The 17,918-nt window shown below is 54.9% G+C and overlaps 1 protein-coding gene across 8 annotated transcripts in view; it reads right to left on the bottom strand.

Moving 5' to 3' along the window:
• Window positions 1–638: 638 nt before the first annotated feature.
• Tle1 (TLE family member 1, transcriptional corepressor) overlaps window positions 639–17,918 on the bottom strand; it is a 119,407-nt gene continuing 102,127 nt past the window's right edge. For all 8 annotated transcript variants that reach the window (XM_042665590.1, XM_042665587.1, XM_042665586.1 and 5 more), the window contains 6 exons: window positions 15,738–15,987; window positions 11,523–11,770; window positions 5,620–5,767; window positions 3,027–3,177; window positions 1,346–1,422; window positions 639–1,239 (listed from right to left, as the gene is read on the bottom strand). In XM_042665590.1, the coding sequence (XP_042521524.1) occupies window positions 1,132–1,239; window positions 1,346–1,422; window positions 3,027–3,177; window positions 5,620–5,767; window positions 11,523–11,770; window positions 15,738–15,987 (982 nt within the window). In that variant the 3' untranslated portion in view covers window positions 639–1,131. The remainder of the gene's footprint in view (window positions 1,240–1,345; window positions 1,423–3,026; window positions 3,178–5,619; window positions 5,768–11,522; window positions 11,771–15,737; window positions 15,988–17,918) is intronic.

Genomic DNA, 17,918 nt, shown 5'->3' on the forward strand with positions numbered 1-17,918 from the left:
CAGTGCCCGCATACCTACTTTTCTTAAAACACAAAGCTGGGCACTGGTGGCTCATGCCTGTAATCTTAGCTACTCGGGAAGCTGAGATCTGAGGATCACAGTTTGGTACCAGCCAGAGCAGTCAAGTCCATAGACTCTTATCTCCAATTAACCACAAAAAGCCTTAAGTGGAGCTCCGTTTCAAGTAGAACACTAGTCTTCAGCACTTGAGCCCCGGGCTGAGTTCAAGCCCCAGGATGGGCAAACACAAACAAGCAAATACCAAAGCAGTGAAGAGAAAGGAGCGAGACTTGAAAATCTAGGGCAGTGCTAAAGAAAAGACATAATCAACCTGCCAAAAGTCACCAAGAATAGGTAGAGGTTTAACTGTAACCCTGAATCACAAGAACTTCCTAACAAAGAATGAGTCTTGATGAAGAAGGCTTAGCTTACAAAATTAAATCATTATTAATATGCGTCTGCTTATCCACAGTGTTGAGCTTCTATTAACCCAGAGGTGCTTCGTGGACTCGATCAAATATCCGAGTGAGGAATGCGTTTATAACCCTCCTCCAGCACACGTTTGGCTCATACGATGCATTCATGACCCAGAGCTTTGACGAACAAAACAAACCATAAAAGAGGAAAAGGAGAGTCACTTATTGGTACTAAAGCCTTTACTGTAATAAACCAAATATATTTACAATTTATACAAATGTTTAACCTTCAACAAAAATACAAAACAAAACAAAAAACATTTCACAAGATGCAAAACCAGGAAGCGAGTTCACTGGAGACACCAGGGCTCTACAAAGGACGTCAGGCGGGGGCGGTGGATTCACACTGGGCCAGGATGAGCGACAGATCCCGGAGAGAGGGCGGCGGAGCGGGCAGCCAGAGCTGGAAGCCACCCTCGGGCTCTGTGGCCTCCGCTGCTCTGGTCTAGGCGGGCAGGCGGGGGGCGTCTGCTGGTAGACCCACTGCCTCCTCTTCCTACGCTCCAAGTCGTTTTGTGTCAAGGTTTGGAAACAGGTTTGTTGGGTTTTTCTTTGTTGTTGTTTTTCTTTTTCTTTAAAGTTACAATGTCTCTATTTCTACAGATTTAAACGTTTTGGCCCAATTCAACTCTAACTGTTAAATCACACCGGGTTGTCAGTAGATGACCTCATAGACCGTGGCCTTCTTGTCCCCGGAGCCGGTGACGATGTATTTGTCATCCACAGAGATGTCGCAGCTAAGCACCGACGAGGACTCTTTGGACTGGAAGAGAAACCAGCGGACTCGTGTTTCACGTGAAACAGGGACGCTCGGGGGTCTGGGGCAGCTCTGCAAGGGGCTTCCCGGGCCATCCCCGGCGCTTACCCACCTGGAAGATGCTGGCCCCGTAGGGGGTCCGCCACGCGTTGAGAAGGTTGTCTTTTCCAGTGCTCACAAACCACTTCCCTGCAATGAACCACGGAGGGGCGTGTTACCAAGGGGGAATGCCTGCGGTGCACTCATCAAATGCAGCTCTCTGTGCATGCCTCTGCTTCTGTGTGTGTGTGCCTGGTCATGGGCTTGAACTCAGGGCCTGGGGGCCGTAGCAGAGCTTTTTGGTCAAGGCTAGTGCTCTACCACTTTGAGCTAACATTCCACTTTTGGTTTTCTGGTGGTTAATTGGTGATAGATTCTCATGAACTTTCCTGCCCAGGCTGGCTTCGAAATCACAATCCTCAGCTCTCAGGCTCTCGAGTAGCTAGGATGACAGGTGTGAGCCACCGGCGCTCAGCGGAGAATGCCAGAACCAGGGCTTCAACTCACAGCCTCATGCTCTCACCTGGCTTTTTCACCACTTGAGCCACACCTCTACTTCTCCTTTTGGTAGTGGTTAACTAGAGATTAAAACTCTTCTTCCTAGGCTGGCTTTGAAGCACAGTTCTCAAATCCTAGCTTCCTGAGTACGTAGGATGGGAGGTACAAATCGCCAGTGCTCAACTTCAAATATAGCATGTTTTTGCTTGTATTTGTGTGTGTGTGTGCGCGCGTGTGTGTGTGTGTGTGTGTGTGTGTGTGTGTGTGTGTGTGTGTGTGTGTTGGGCCTAGACCTGAATTTAAGGCCTGGGTTCTGTTCCTAAGAATTATTGCTCAAGGCTAACACTCTATTCCTTGACACTTTTGATTTTTAGTGGTTAATTGGAGATAAGAGTCTTAGTAACTGACTTTCCTGCCCAGGCTGGATTTGAACCCCAGTCTTCAGTCTCCTGAGTAGCTGGGAATACAGGTTTGAGCCAGATACCCAGCCATACACAAATGTTTTTACTGCATGAACTACACACCCAAAGAGCTGATTGATGACCTGAGCCAAGATTTTAAATCTAGAATCCTCCGGTGATCCCAGATATAATCAAAGAGGTATGAGCCTCATGAGTCACGGGATCCTTGCCTTAAAACAGCATTTCTTAACACACTGGGGCCTCCAAGACCTAATCAATTAAATTGCTCCACCGCCGCTAGTCTCCTCCTAAGAAGATTAGCTTACAGAGCATTAAGGTTTGAACTTCTATAAAATGCCACTTGTGTCAGATGGCACGGAGCATGTGCTCTGCGAGTGTGTGCTGCCCTTCCAGCCACCGACTCACACATCCAGGGAACAAATGTAAGCCGCCTACACACACACACACACACACACACACACACACACACAACGTCCGCCTGCACAGCTCCCCTGGCTGCCTGCGAAGGGAGCGAGTCTGTGCGTAACCCGCATCGGTCTCCACCCTGGCCAACCCATTACAGCTCCCTCCTGTCTCCCACCTACCCCTCTTCAGGGTGGGGCCACGGCCTCACACCCCACAAACAAACGTGTGTGTCAGGCAATGTCATCGCCTGCTGGCTTTTCTCAAATTAGCAAAGCAGACTGAATCAGGCTTTACTAAAGGGCTCTGGGGGACGTGCTAAAACAAGAGAAACGTGGTAGGCAGCTGCTAGGGAACATCCCCCATAGTTTGTGTCAGAAGTATTTCCCACCAGGCCTGCGGCAGCCTCCGTCTCCCTTCGGTTGAACTCACCACAATAAGCAAATTTCAGGGAGAGCACACAGCTCTCGTGGAGATGCAGCTGGTACTTGTCTGGTTTATTCACATGCAGAACCTCCACGTTGCTGCTCTCCATGCCCACGGCCAGCCACTCTCCGGTTGGGCAGTACCCCAGAGAGAAGATCTGTAAGAAACAGAACCCCAACACTCAGCATTTTGCTCAAGACATTAGAGACCAAAGGGCAACAAGAAGGTGGGGGGAGGCGGATGACAAAGAGGAGGGGCAGCAATCATCCAGTCCAGACCAAGAGCCCAAACAGAGGAGGCAGGAGCAAAAAGAAAAAGCACCCGGCAGCCTGTGGATGCGTCCGTCCTGTGTGGCCGGCTTAAGGCAGTGCTCTGAATGATACTGATATCTGCAGGCTGGGCAAGAGGCTGACGCCTGTCATCCCAGCTACATGGAGACAGACCCGAAGGACTCCATTTCCAAAAATAACCAGCAAAACGCTGGCTGGAGGGTGGCTGGAGCGGCAGAGGGCCGGCCGGCAGGGGAGGCTCCCCGTCAAACCCAAGGGCAAGCAAAACAGAACAAAACAAACAAGGAAGTAAAAGCAAAAGATGCGTGCTCCTGTGTTTCAAAGGAGAGCTTGTCTGAAACATGGTAGATGAAATGGCATCATATCTAGGACTTACTTTAAAGTGATTTGGTTTCTGGGTAGAGATAATGGAAATGAAAGCACCAACCACACTGCTGGGTGCCACGGCTCCCGTCTGTCATCTTGGGCAGAGACCCAGGGCTCGGGGTTCAAGGACAGCCCAGGCATCCGGCCAGCGTGGCCGGATGGGTAGGCGTGCGGTGCATACCCGTCGTCCTCAGCCGAGGGGCAGCACAGCGGCCGGGTGCGGTGGCACAGGCCTGTCACACCAGCACCACCGCCAGGCTGGCCTGGACAGGAAGTGAGGCCCTAGCTTGAAGACAGCACTGCAACGAGCAACCGGGGACACGGCTCAAGGGGCGCAGCGCCTGCTCAGCAAGAGAGAGGCCCTGTTCAGCCTCCCTGTGGTAGGATAATGCAGTGGCAGGACCGTAACCACTAGGGCTGAACGACAGCCATGTCTTCTGCATTGCATCCCTAGAGACTTGAGAGCTTCCGTCCCAAGCCGGGCGCTGGTGGCCTACACCAGTTTCTCAGAAGGCTGAGACCTGTAGGATTGTGTCTTAAAGCTAGCCAGAGACTCCAATTAGCAAAAGGCTAGACCACAGATGTGGCTTAAGAGGCAGAGTACCAGCCATGAGCAAGAAAAGCTGAGACTGAACCCTGGTGCTGCTGAGCAAAGCGAAATACAAACAAGACAGCTTCCATTCTTTTTTGTTTTTTTGGTGTTTTGTTTTTTTGCTGTGTTTTTTTTTTTTTTAAGGAGAGGATCAAAACTAATATCCTACATATTAGGAAAGGGCAGACAAGAAAGACTATGAATAACACTGGGGACATAGAACTTATTAGCCAGTAATTTGTTTTGTCTGTGTCCTATTTCTGGCTTGACATATTTAAAAAAGTATTGCCATTCCCCAAGTCCTGATCCAGACACAGGACATCCAAGTCTTCACACTCCACAAGTCCTGATCCAGACACAGGACATCCAAGTCTTCACACTCCACAAGTCCTGATCCAGACACAGGACATCCAAGTCTTCACACTCCACAAGTCCTGATCCAGACATAGGACATCCAAGTCTTCACACTCCACAAGTCCTGATCCAGACATAGGACATCCAACACTTCACACTCCACAAGTCCTGATCCAGACATAGGACATCCAACACTTCACACTCCACAAGTCCTGATCCAGACACAGGACATCCAAGTCTTCACACTCTACAAGTCCTGATCCAGACATAGGACATCCAGCACTTCACACTCCACAAGTCCTGATCCAGACACAGGACATCCAAGCCTTCACACTCTACAAGTCCTGATCCAGACATAGGACATCCAGCACTTCACACTCCACAAGTCCTGATCCAGACACAGGACATCCAGCACTTCACACTCCACAAGTTTGGATTATTTCAAACCTCTGCAGATCTAGTTAGCCATGAGTCCATTTTTTAAGAGATGGGTAATAAAATGGGCATCCATTTTATTCATTATTATCTGAGATACAGATGAATTTTTTTTAAAGCTCTGTGATGCAGAGGAAATGAGTTCTAGAGCTGTGGTGATTTTTCTCTACCTGGCACATTCTTCCAGCTCCATTTAAACGGAATCAAATGATCATTTCTGACTCCATATCAGAACTGGTACAACAGACTAAAGAAAAACTGAAGAAAAACTTGTCTGTTTTTCACTGAATGAATTCCAAGGTACCTTAGCCTAAATGGTTTCAGAAACTACTCGAAAAGTTTTGGGGGAGTGGGGAATATGGAGTGTGTGTGTGTGTGTGTGTGTGTGTGTGTGTTTAAATGATCTCAAACTGAATCCTGTCATGTCTGTCCACACAGCACAATGCTGGGCTGGGAAGGATGGTGCACGCACGTGTGCACGCGCGCACACACGCACACGCGTGCACACACGCACACGCAGACCCCCATGCGGGCTCCAGGACGGGTGGGAGCAGGCAGTCACCTGGGAGGTGAAGTCGTGCTGCTGCAGCTGCCGGCCCTCGCGCAGGTCCCAGGACCGGACCGTGTTGTCCAAACCCCCCGTCCAGAGCTTGGTGCCATCGTTGGAAATGTCAATGCAGCTGGCGCCATCTGTGTGGCCCTGAAATTGCCTGATAAAACAAACCAGATTGAATAATGACTTCCTGCCAGAGCTCGAGGTAAACACTGTGGTGGTGTGTGCTTTGGACTCGCGGTGTGCTAGCTCCTCAGTGTGCTGACGTTACAGATCAAGCTAACCTTCCCCACAGCGGACAGGAAGCAACACCTGCACACTCCGTGTCTTTCTTTTCTTGTTTTTTCTTTTTGTCATCCAAAGGCTAAAAAAAAAAATCCCATTGGAAGTCACTAGCCAGAAGTCAAATATGGTACTATAACTGCTTGATAAATGTATCCATCTCCTCCCAGGTCTGGAAAATGTTTAAAAGAGTTAAAAGTAACAACAACATAAAAAAAACAACTAAAAACAATGGCTGGGTGCATGTGGCTCACCCCTGTAATCCTAGTACTCAGGAGGCTGAGACCTGAGGATCCTGGTCAAAGCCAGCTCAAGGAGAAAAGTCCAGGAGACTCTTAGATAACCACCAGAAAACGGAAAGTGGAGCTCTGGCTCAAAGTGGTAGAGCACTGCCTTGAGCAAAATAACTCAGAGGTAGTGCCCAGGCCCGAGTTCAAGCCCCAAAGCGACAAAAACCTCACAAAACCTCCAGTATATTCTTTAAGGGAAAGATAAAGGTGTGTTCAGCCAGAAGGACACACTGCAGGGATGAGGGACAGAAGCATGCGCATTCCAGAAGGGAATCACAGGGTGAAACCATCGCTGCCCACCCAGCGTGAGCGCACCCGTTTGTTCTCCCCTGCTTTCTGAGTAAGAAAGATCCCTGCACTGGGAAAGGGGCCCCCAGAGGCAAGGTCACGGCAGCACCCTGACCTCAGAGCCGCGGGCAGGGACAAGACGACAGCTGAGCCTGACTCACAGCCCCAGCCGGGCCCTGACCCTGCACCGTCCCCCAGGAGGGCAGTGGCGCCCCAAGCACCCCTGGTCGGTGCTGTGGTGCTGTGGTGCTGTGGTGCTGTGGGTGCTGTGGTGCTGTGGGTGCTGTGGTACTGTGGTGCTGTGGTGCTGTGGTGCTGTGGGTGCTGTGGGTGCTGTGGGTGCTGGGGTGCTGTGGGTGCTGTGGTGCTGTGGTGCTGTGGGTGCTGTGGGTGCTGTGGTGCTGTGGGTGCTGGGGTGCTGTAGGTGCTGTGGTGCTGTGGTGCTGTGGGTGCTGTGGTGCTGTGGGTGCTGTGGGTGCTGTGGTGCTGTGGGTGCTGTGGGTGCTGTAGGTGCAGTGGGTGCTGTGGTGCTGTGGTGCTGTGGGTGCTGTGGTGCTGTGGGTGCTGTGGTGCTGTGGTGCTGTGGGTGCTGTGGGTGCTGTGGGTGCTGTGGGTGCTGTGGTGCTGTGGGTGCTGTGGGTGCTGTGGTGCTGTGGGTGCTGTGGGTGCTGTAGATGCTGTGGGTGCTGTGGTGCTGTGGGTGTTGTGGGTGCTGTGGTGCTGTGGGTGCTGTGGTGCTGTGGTGCTGTGGGTGCTGTGGTGCTGTGGGTGCCGTGGGTGCCGTGGGTGCCGTGGTGCCGTGGTGCTGTGGGTGCTGGGGTGCTGTGGGTGCTGTGGGTGCTGTGGTGCTGTGGGTGCTGTGGTGCTGTGGGTGCTGTGGTGCTGTGGGTGCTGTGGTGCTGTGGTGCTGTGGGTGCTGTGGGTGCTGTGGTGCTGTGGGTGCCGTGGGTGCCGTGGTGCTGTGGGTGCCGTGGGTGCTGTGGTGCTGTGGGTGCTGGGGTGCTGTGGGTGCTGTGGGTGCTGTGGTGCTGTGGGTGCTGTGGTGCTGTGGGTGCTGTGGGTGCCGTGGGTGCCGTGGTGCCGTGGTGCTGTGGGTGCTGTGGGTGCTGTGGTGCTGTGGGTGCAGTGGGTGCTGTGGTGCCGTGGGTGCCGTGGGTGCCGTGGTGCTGTGGGTGCTGTGGTGCTGTGGGTGCTGTGGGTGCTGTGGGTGCTGTGGTGCTGTGGTGCTGTGGGTGCTGTGGTGCTGTGGGTGCAGTGGGTGCTGTGGTGCTGTGGGTGCAGTGGGTGCTGTGGTGCCGTGGGTGCCGTGGGTGCCGTGGTGCCGTGGTGCTGTGGGTGCTGTGGTGCTGTGGGTGCTGTGGGTGCTGTGGTACTGTGGTGCTGTGGTGCTGTGGGTGCTGTGGTGCTGTGGGTGCTGTGGTGCTGTGGTGCTGTGGGTGCTGTGGTGCTGTGGGTGCTGTGGGTGCAGTGGGTGCTGTGGTGCTGTGGGTGCTGTGGTGCTGTGGTGCTGTGGTACTGTGGTGCTGTGGTGCAGTGGGTGCTGTGGGTGCTGTGGTGCAGTGGTGCTGTGGTGCTGTGGGTGCTGTGGTGCAGTGGGTGCTGTGGGTGCTGTGGTGCTGTGGTGCTGTGGGTGCTGTGGTGCTGTGGGTGCTGTAGGTGCTGTGGTGCTGTGGGTGCTGTGGGTGCTGTGGTGCTGTGGGTGCTGTGGTGCTGTGGGTGCTGTGGGTGCTGTGGGTGCTGTGGTGCTGTGGGTGCTGTGGTGCTGTGGGTGCTGTGGTGCTGTGGTGCTGTGGTGCTGTGGGTGCACTGGGTGCTGTGGTGCTGTGGTGCTGTGGGTGCTGTGGTGCTGTGGGTGCTGTGGTGCTGTGGTGCTGTGGGTGCAGTGGGTGCTGTGGGTGCTGTGGTGCTGTGGGTGCTGTGGTGCTGTGGGTGCTGTGGTGCTGTGGTGCTGTGGTGCTGTGGGTGCTGTGGTGCTGTGGGTGCAGTGGGTGCTGTGGGTGCTGTGGGTGCTGTGGGTGCTGGGGTGCAGTGGGTGCTGTGGGTGCTGTGGGTGCTGGGGTGCTGTGGGTGCTGTGGGTGCTGTGGGTGCTGTAGGTGCTGTGGGTGCTGGGGTGCAGTGGGTGCTGTGGGTGCTGTGGTGCTGTGGTGCTGTGGGTGCTGTGGGTGCTGTGGTGCTGTGGGTGCCGTGGGTGCCGTGGGTGCCGTGGGTGCCGTGGTGCTGTGGGTGCCGTGGGTGCTGTGGTGCTGTGGGTGCTGGGGTGCTGTGGGTGCTGTGGGTGCTGTGGTGCTGTGGGTGCTGTGGTGCTGTGGGTGCTGTGGGTGCCGTGGGTGCCGTGGTGCCGTGGTGCTGTGGGTGCTGTGGTGCTGTGGGTGCAGTGGGTGCTGTGGTGCCGTGGGTGCCGTGGGTGCCGTGGTGCCGTGGTGCCGTGGTGCTGTGGTGCTGTGGGTGCTGTGGGTGCTGTGGTGCTGTGGGTGCTGTGGTGCTGTGGGTGCAGTGGGTGCTGTGGTGCTGTGGGTGCAGTGGGTGCTGTGGTGCCGTGGGTGCCGTGGGTGCCGTGGTGCCGTGGTGCTGTGGGTGCTGTGGTGCTGTGGGTGCTGTGGGTGCTGTGGGTGCTGTGGTACTGTGGTGCTGTGGTGCTGTGGTGCTGTGGGTGCTGTGGTGCTGTGGTGCTGTGGGTGCTGTGGGTGCTGTGGGTGCAGTGGGTGCTGTGGTGCTGTGGGTGCTGTGGTGCTGTGGTGCTGTGGTACTGTGGTGCTGTGGTGCAGTGGGTGCTGTGGGTGCTGTGGGTGCTGTGGTGCAGTGGTGCTGTGGTGCTGTGGGTGCTGTGGGTGCTGTGGGTGCTGTGGTGCTGTGGGTGCTGTGGTGCTGTGGGTGCTGTGGTGCTGTGGTGCTGTGGTGCTGTGGGTGCACTGGGTGCTGTGGTGCTGTGGTGCTGTGGGTGCTGTGGTGCTGTGGGTGCTGTGGTGCTGTGGTGCTGTGGGTGCTGTGGGTGCAGTGGGTGCTGTGGGTGCTGTGGTGCTGTGGGTGCTGTGGTGCTGTGGGTGCTGTGGTGCTGTGGTGCTGTGGTGCTGTGGGTGCTGTGGTGCTGTGGGTGCAGTGGGTGCTGTGGGTGCTGTGGGTGCTGGGGTGCAGTGGGTGCTGTGGGTGCTGTGGGTGCTGGGGTGCTGTGGGTGCTGTGGGTGCTGTGGGTGCTGTGGGTGCTGTGGGTGCTGTAGGTGCTGTGGGTGCTGGGGTGCAGTGGGTGCTGTGGGTGCTGTGGTGCTGTGGGTGCTGTGGTGCTGTGGGTGCTGTGGGTGCTGGGGTGCAGTGTGTGCTGTGGGTGCTGTGGTGCTGTGGGTGCTGTGGGTGCTGTGGGTGCTGTGGGTGCTGTGGGTGCTGTGGTGCTGTGGGTGCAGTGGGTGCTGTGGGTGCTGTGGTGCTGTGGTGCTGTGGGTGCTGTGGGTGCTGTGGGTGCTGTGGTGCTATGGGTGCTGTGGTGCTGTGGTGCTGTGGGTGCTGTAGGTGCTGTGGGTGCTGTGGGTGCACTGGGTGCTGTGAGTGTAGTAGGTGCTGTGGGTGCTGTGGGCTTGGCACGCTGGGGGCTGTGGGTGCTGTGGTTGCTGTGGGTGCCGTGGGTTTGGCACTCTGGGGGTTGGGGGCAGTGCGGGGATACATGAGCGAGTCTCAGCGAGGAGCCACTTGGGAAGCGCAGGCGAGAGGGAGGCGTCCGCCGCATCACCCCACAGAAGTGGCTTCACCTTGGTCAGCGGCCCTCCTCGGAGCCTCAGGTAAAGCACCCTCGAAAACAGAACAATGTCCTCTGCGTGCCCTGCATGCATTCAGGGCCAGGCCCCGTCCCGGCCTCCCCCCGGCTCTGCCGCCACCAGCCAGGCCTGGACAGACTTTCCTGCCATCACCCGCGCCCCCTCTGCCTGCCGCCCCTTCCAACGCCTCCAGGACCCTGTGACCCTCCCCCCCAGCTCAGCCCCGTGCATGCTGAGGCTTCCCGTCACGTGGCTCCGGCCATGGCCTTTGCCCTTCAGGAGGCTGAGGCACGAACATCAGGACTCCAAGCCAGCCCGGGCAGGAGAATCTGTGCGACTCTCACTAACCACGCGAACTCCGGAGGAGCAGCTGTGGCTCAGGTGGTAGAGCGCTGGCCTTGAGCTGAAGCGCTGAGGGACAGCGCCCAGGCCCACGACTGGAGAGCGGTGTGGGTGTGAGGGGCTGTCTGTCTTGGTCCACTCTGCTCACCCCGCCTCCATCACGGGCACCACCCACACACAGACACAGCCCCGGCTGCACGACTGAGGTCTGGAGCGCACGAGCGAGGCGGTCTCTCCACAAGCTCACCAGCTCGAAAGCACTGGCTGCACCTGCCCAGGAAGCCACGGGCCTCTAACTGTACATCTCCAACGACGGTCTCTAAGCAAAGGGAAAAGAGCCAAACACAGGCACGTTCCCCCTTGGATTGGTGCATTGCTGGCAACACTCCTGGAGCACCTCTGCTGTCTCTCCCCAGAGCCTCTGTGCCACTAGGGCTGGGGCTCGTTCAGGGGTCAGCAGGGCCTCTCCTGGGCACGCGTCCTGGCTGTCCTGGCTGGCCACGGACAAACCACCGTGCTTTAAAACGCTTTGTGTCCCCTTCATGGAATCTCCTCTTCTAAAGTCCTTCGTTGGTTTTCTGTTATAGTGTATCTGTGGGCTTTGGTTTCCATGAACAAGGATCTAGCCAAAGCCCGGCTCTGCCACACTCCCACCCCGTCCACCCAGCCGTGCCCGCCGCAGACCTCAGCCCTCACAGCCCCTCTGCGTAGGCGAGTCTCAGGGACGCTGGGTCCTGCGGGCCGCAGAGCTGCTATGGCTTTGGTCTTTGCCCACAACTTCCAAGCGCCTACGCCTCACTCCTGGCAAACAGTAGGTTCCTGAAGCCATGTGCCCCAGGGCACCCAGCAGAAGTGTGCGTGCGTGTGCGTGTGCATGCGTGTGCACATGCGTGTGCGCGGGTACGACAGGCCTCTTAGGGCCACCCCTGAAAGGAGGGACCCTCCCCAGAAGCCACCTGGACTCACCTCACCAGCGTCTGGTTGTGCAGGTCCCACACGGCGATGTTGCCGTCGCTGCAGCAGGAGAAGCAGACCTTGGAGTCGGGGCTGATGGCCAGGGCGTAGCAGGCGGGGGCCGAAGACGTCAGCTCTGCCTTGATGCGTGGGGTTGGAGCCGCCAAGTCCCAGATGGACAGGGTGCTGGCTTCCCCACCCACAATGAGCGTGCAGCCGTCCGGGAGCAACTTACAGGACCGGATGTAGTTATCCCTGTTCTGTGAAATAAACAGAATTGGGTTGCTACAATGGATCACCGAGCAGTAAGCGGGGCGGGCCTCTGACTGCGGCTTGGGTTTTGACTCGGGAGAGGTGTTTCACGGACATGGTAGGAACTACCAGAGTCCAGGTGTAACTGTGTCCTCCTGAGTGAATGAAGACCCAAACCTGTCATCCTAGCTACGCACGAGGCTGAGATCTAGGACCAAAGTTCAAAGCCAGCCCAGGGAGGGAAATCAGCGAGTCTTATCTTCAATTAACCACAAAAAAAAGCTGGAAGTGGAGGTGTGGCTCAAGCAGGTGGAGCGCCAGCCTCGGACAGCACGCCGGCCGAGGCCGAGGCCTAGCACTGACAACAGCAACATGGAGGTGAATGAAACACATTTGCGGGACTGTTCACCAAGTGGGAAGCTAAGCACCTGCTCCTGGTTTCCTAGCATCTAGAGGAGAGGCGTCAGTGTAAGAAATGCAGGGATGCATTTTCTAACCACAAATCTCTGCATTCTCCATTATTCACAATTTGGAAGCTGCAGACCCCCTGAATACGCTTTAGTTTTCATTATTCTTGTTATTTTATAGCTGTGTTTATTGTCTTTAAGTGCTTGTTCAAATGGGTTTCCATCTAACCTATCGGTTTACACAAACAATGCATCTTGAGCATGTCAACCCTTTCTTACATCTCCCCCCCCACCGGGCCCCTCAAGCTATCTGGCTCTATTTTCACACAAGCACACTGAAGATTACGGCTGGGACTGCCCACCTTCCCTCTCCCCGCTCACTCCTTCTCCCCCTTGACCTTCTAGTTTCCATTGTTCTTAACACCAAATGCCTAGGTGTTCATTAGTCAGGAAGATTCTTATCTCATCAGTTAGTGGACAGCTGTGTCCTAAGTCTTCTCAAACACCAAAAACCAGGTAAAAGAAAGTGCCTGCCATCAACGCCACCACCTGTGAGGAAAGGGGCAGGGTGGCCTCCTGTGACCCAGTTTCAGAAGAAGCAGCTGCCACCTCCCAACGCAAATCCAAAGACGGGATTGCTCCAACAGCGCCCGTCTCTCAAAGGCCGGGGCACACGGAAGCACGCAGCATCTGCTGCTGCAGAATATTAAGCTATCGTAAAATGTCGTTTATTCGTTTTTTGTTTTCCATTTTGAGGCAGTGTCTCACTGCGTTGCCCGGCCTAGATTTGAATTGGCAATCCTCAGCCACCCAAGTGGTGGTCTTGGAAGGGTTTATCACCACAGGCGACTTTAAGCTGTCTGACTAAATGACAACAGTCAGAGGCTGAAATCTGGAGAATCATGGTTTGAATCCGGCCATGGCAGAAGTCTTTGAGACTCCATCTCCAAAACAGCCTGCAAAAAGCTGGGCTGGAGCTAGAGGTGTGGCTCAAGTGAGTGACAGCATCAGAGGTCACAGTACTAAAAGCCCAACAAAACACCAGTCACTGCCCTAAAAATGTTCTCTTTGAGTCTCAAAAGGACAGCAATGTAGCTCTTTGAGAACACTGTCCCTGGGGCTGGAACTCAGCTACAAGCATTGTCCTTAGCTTTGTCGTGCTAGGCTGGTGCTCTACTAGAACCAGACCTCTACTTCCACCTTCTGAGTGATTAATTAAAGATGAATTAGAGTCACCAGTCTCACAGCTTTTCCTGCCCAGGCTGGCTTTGAACCATTATCCTCAGATCTCAGTGGTTAGAAATATAAGCATGAGGACCTCGTGGCCCAGCTTGCCTTTGAACTACTTTTACCCTTCCAGACAGACTTTGACTTGAAGCGCTGATGGCAACCCTGAGGTTAACTTCAAGGCCATGGGAGCACACCCATGTTCTATTCCACAGCTCTGCTACAGCTCACGATGTGACCACAGTGTGCCCGCAGTGTGATCGCAGTGTGCCCAGTGTGCCCGCAGTGTGCCCACAGTGTGATCGCAGTGTGCCCGCAGTGTGCCCGCAGTGTGATCGCAGTGTGACCAGTGTGCCTGCAGTGTGATCAGAGTAACCGCAGTGTGCCCACAGTGTGCCTGCAGTGTGTCCGCAGTGTGTCTGCAGTGTGCCCGCAGTGTGCCCGCAGTGTGATCGCAGTGTGCCCACAGTGTGATCGCAGTGTGCCCGCAGTGTGCCCGCAGTGTGCCCACAGTGTGATCGCAGTGTGCCCGCAGTGTGATCGCAGTGTGTCCGCAGTGTGTCTGCAGTGTGTCCGCAGTGTGTCTGCAGTGTGCCCGCAGTGTGTCTGCAGTGTGTCCGCAGTGTGCCCGCAGTGTGTCTGCAGTGTGCCCGCAGTGTGTCCGCAGTGTGTCCGCAGTGTGTCTGCAGTGTGCCCGCAGTGTGCCCGCAGTGTGTCTGCAGTGTGTCCGCAGTGTGCCCGCAGTGTGTCTGCAGTGTGCCCGCAGTGTGTCCGTAGCGTGCCCGCAGTGTGTCCGCAGTGTGCCTGCAGTGTGATCAGTGTGCCTGCAGTGTGATCAGTGTGCCCGCAGTGTGCCCGCAGTGTGTCCGCAGTGTGATCAGTGTGCCCGCAGTGTGATCAGAGTAACCTCAGTGTGTCCGCAGTGTGATCAGAGTAACCGCAGTGTGCCCACAGTGTGCCCGCAGTGTGTCTGCAGTGTGCCCGCAGTGTGTCCACAGTGTGCCCGCAGTGTGATCAGTGTGCCTGCAGTGTGCCCGCAGTGTGTCCGCAGTGTGATTGCAGTGTGTCCGCAGTGACCACAGTGTGACCACAGTGTAATCGCAATGTGCCCAGTGTGATCACAGTGTGCCCAGTGTGACCACAGTGTGACTGCAGTGTGCCCTCAGTGTGATTAGTGTGCCCACAGTGTGATCGCAGTGTGCCCACAGTCTGATCACAGTGTGTCCATAGTGTGTCCAGTGTGCCCATAGTGTGATCAGGGTGCCCACAGTGTGATCACAGTGTGCCCGCAGTGTGATCACAGTGTGCCCGCAGTGTCTCTGCAGTGTAATTGCAGTGTGTCTGCAGTTTCTCCGCAGTGTGATTGCAGTGTGTCTGCAGTGTGCCTGCAGTGTGATCAGTGTGATCGCAGTGTGCTGGCAGTGTCTACAGTGTGATTACAGCATGACCGCAGTGTGATCGCAGTGTCTGCAGTGCCCGCAGTGTGATAGCAGTGTGCCCGCAGTGTAACCAGTGTCTGCAGTGTCCCCGCAGTGTGATCACAGCGTGCCCGCAGTATGACTACAGCGTGCCCACAGTGTGACTGCAGTGTGTCCGCAGTGTATCCGCAGTGTGCCCACAGTGATCGCAGTGCGCCCGCAGTGTGATCAGTGTCTGCAGTGTATTGCAGTGTGCCCGCAGTGTGATCAGTGTGATCACAGTATACCCGCAGTATGATCACAGCGTGCCCGCAGTGTATCTGCAGTGTGCCCACAGTAATCGCAGTGCGCCCGCAGTGTGATCAGTGTCTGCAGTGTATTGCAGTGTGCCCGCAGTGTGATCAGTGTGATCGCAGTATACCCGCAGTATGATCACAGCGTGCCCGCAGTGTCTGCAGTGTGCCCGCAGTGTGCACACAGTGTGACCGCAGTGTGATCCTCCCCCAGTTAGGCCGTGGCAGTGAATCCCGATGGCCTCCCTGTCTATCACAGACCCTGCACCTAGTGTATTCAGTTCACTATCGCCTGCAGGCTGTAGGGAAATGAAGCACGGAATGGATCATAGGATCGGAGACCAGCCTGGCCGCATTGCTCTTCATGAACCCAGGAGAACCCTTCCACAGTGTAAGTCTACATAGTAAGATCATTACAAACCACTGTACTACACTGGGGAAAATCCTTCAGCCCTGGGAATCTAACAAATGAGGCCTACTTAGGGGAGAGAGGGTTTGGGCGGGTGGAGGGCGCTGAGCAGTTAACAAAGGAAACAGGAAGGGCCTCCATTTCCTCCTAATGAGAACACAACCCAGGCCTGGACGGCCTTTTCCTCGCGGGGTCTCCTGCCCCGGTTCGCGCTCGCTCACCAGACAGTCCAGCTGGGACACGGGGCTCTTGTTGCCAGGGTGGCTGATGTCCCAGACCTTGACGCAGCCCTTGCCGCCCGTGTACACGTGCCTCGTGGGGTTACTGATGGTCACGGCGCACACCACCTCCCCGTGGTTGAGCGTGTTGATCTGCCGGGCGTGCCGTGGGATTCCGGGTCCGATGAGGGCGTCAGGGGGGAAGGGGACAGGCTGCATCTGGCCGTCCGCGGTGACGTGGAAGGAGTAGGCACTTGGGGAGAGAGGAGAGAGACCACATTCATTGTGAGGGGATCGGCCACCACGCTGGCCTTCTCTAAAGACAAGGGACAGGGCGGGATCGGCCACCACGCTGGCCTTCTCTAAAGACAAAGGACAGGGTGGGATCGGCCACCACGCTGGCCCTTCTCTAAAGACAAAGGACAGGGCGGGATCGGCCACCACGCTGGCCCTTCTCTAAAGACAAAGGACAGGGTGGCAAAAGCACCCCGGCCATGGGCTCTCTGGAAATCAATACAGGTTGATTTAATGATGAACCCAGTTTAAATGAGTTAACAGCTGAACTCTAGAAAGAACCAAAAACCAAACAATACTGGACTAACGTTTGGTTTTGGTGCCAGAGCTGGGGCTTGAACTCAGGGCCTGAGTGCTGTCCCTGAGCTTTTCTTGCTACCCAGCACTTGAGACACAGCTCTGCTCTGGGGTTTTGGTTGCTGGCTGGAAATGAGTCTTGGGACTTTCTGCTCAGGCTGGCTTTAAACTGATTCTCAGATCTCAGCCTCCTGAGTATCTAGGACGACAGGCCTGAGGCACTGGCACTTGGCTGTTTAACTTTAAAAAAAAAATAAGACTTAAAAATTGGAGCCAGGAACCAGTGGCTCAAGCCTATAATCCTAACTACTCGGGAGGCTGAGCTCTGAGGATCATGGTTCAAAGCCATCCCAGGCAGGAAAGCCCATTAAACTCTTACCTCCAATAAACTACTTAGAAAAAGCCAGAAGTGGTACTGTTGCTCAACTGGTAGCATATTAGCCTGGAGCACAAAGGAGCTCAGAGACAGTGCCTAAGCCCTGAGTTCAATCCCTGGGCTGGCAAAAAACTGGGCAAGAGGCATGACTCAAGCAGTAGATCACCTGCCTTGCAAGCCAGGAAGCCCTGAATTTAAGCAGTAGAACTGCCACAAGTTAAAAGATTTAAAAGCTGCATTATCTTCTCCATAAATAAAGCATTCTCTCAAATCCCATGATAAAACAGGTTGCTTCCCAATTAACATAAAATACCTGCTTCTGAATGTTTTGTATAGCTGTATGATTTCTTAGTATAATATACAATGATTTTTCAGTGCTTAAGAGAAAGCCCTTAATAATTCCGAATAAGCGCATAACATACATAGTTTATCTCAATACCAACAAACAACAGCTTTTAAAACAGATCAGCTCTTAAAACAGACCAGTTTAAGGCTTATAATTCAGACTTGCTTTTTGCATAACTAAGAAAAAATGTTAAATACCAAATGGTTTTGTGACAGAAAAAAAAGCTGTAAGAGGAGAGGTGCGAGGCACACTCAGTCTCCTGCCTGCTCGGTGACCCACCCAGGGTAAGTGGAGGCAGAAGCAGCCCAGCTAGAAGGTCGTTTCCCAGCCTCACCCAGGTTCTGACAAATGGGTAGCCCTACGTTCTCCACAGGAAAGAGAGAGGCACATGGCAGTTCTATTCTGCTCAATTCTGCCCTGAAACCTAGGCGCATCCTAAAGAGTTCACTAAATATTTTTAAGAAGTCAAGGAAAAAGAGAGAGGGTACATCGAACAACATCCCAGGTTAGTAACCGGGCTCCCTTCACCCCGCCCAGCCTCAGGTGGCTCTGAGATGGACATCACGTACGTACGGAGGGAAGGAAACAGTTGGAAAGGGGATGCAGCGCCCTGGAGACAGAGTCTCTGATGCCCAGGCTGCCCAGGTGTCTCTTACCAGAAAAAGAAGTGCTCATGTTATTCAAACTACTGTTCTCTTCCCCCTTAAATACAAACAAACCTATCCTATTCCTACATTTCTATCTCCTCACTGAAACCCAGTACTTTTCCCCCAATGAATCAAACTGTTATTTAACTTTGAAGAGCTATTACATTATAAAGCACTGGTGGCTCAAGACTATATCCTAGCTACTCAGGAGGCCGAGATCTGAG

This window comes from Dipodomys spectabilis, unplaced genomic scaffold, assembly GCF_019054845.1.
Source record: "Dipodomys spectabilis isolate Male_0828 unplaced genomic scaffold, ASM1905484v1 ptg000335l, whole genome shotgun sequence".
Classification (NCBI taxonomy): domain Eukaryota; kingdom Metazoa; phylum Chordata; class Mammalia; order Rodentia; family Heteromyidae; genus Dipodomys; species Dipodomys spectabilis.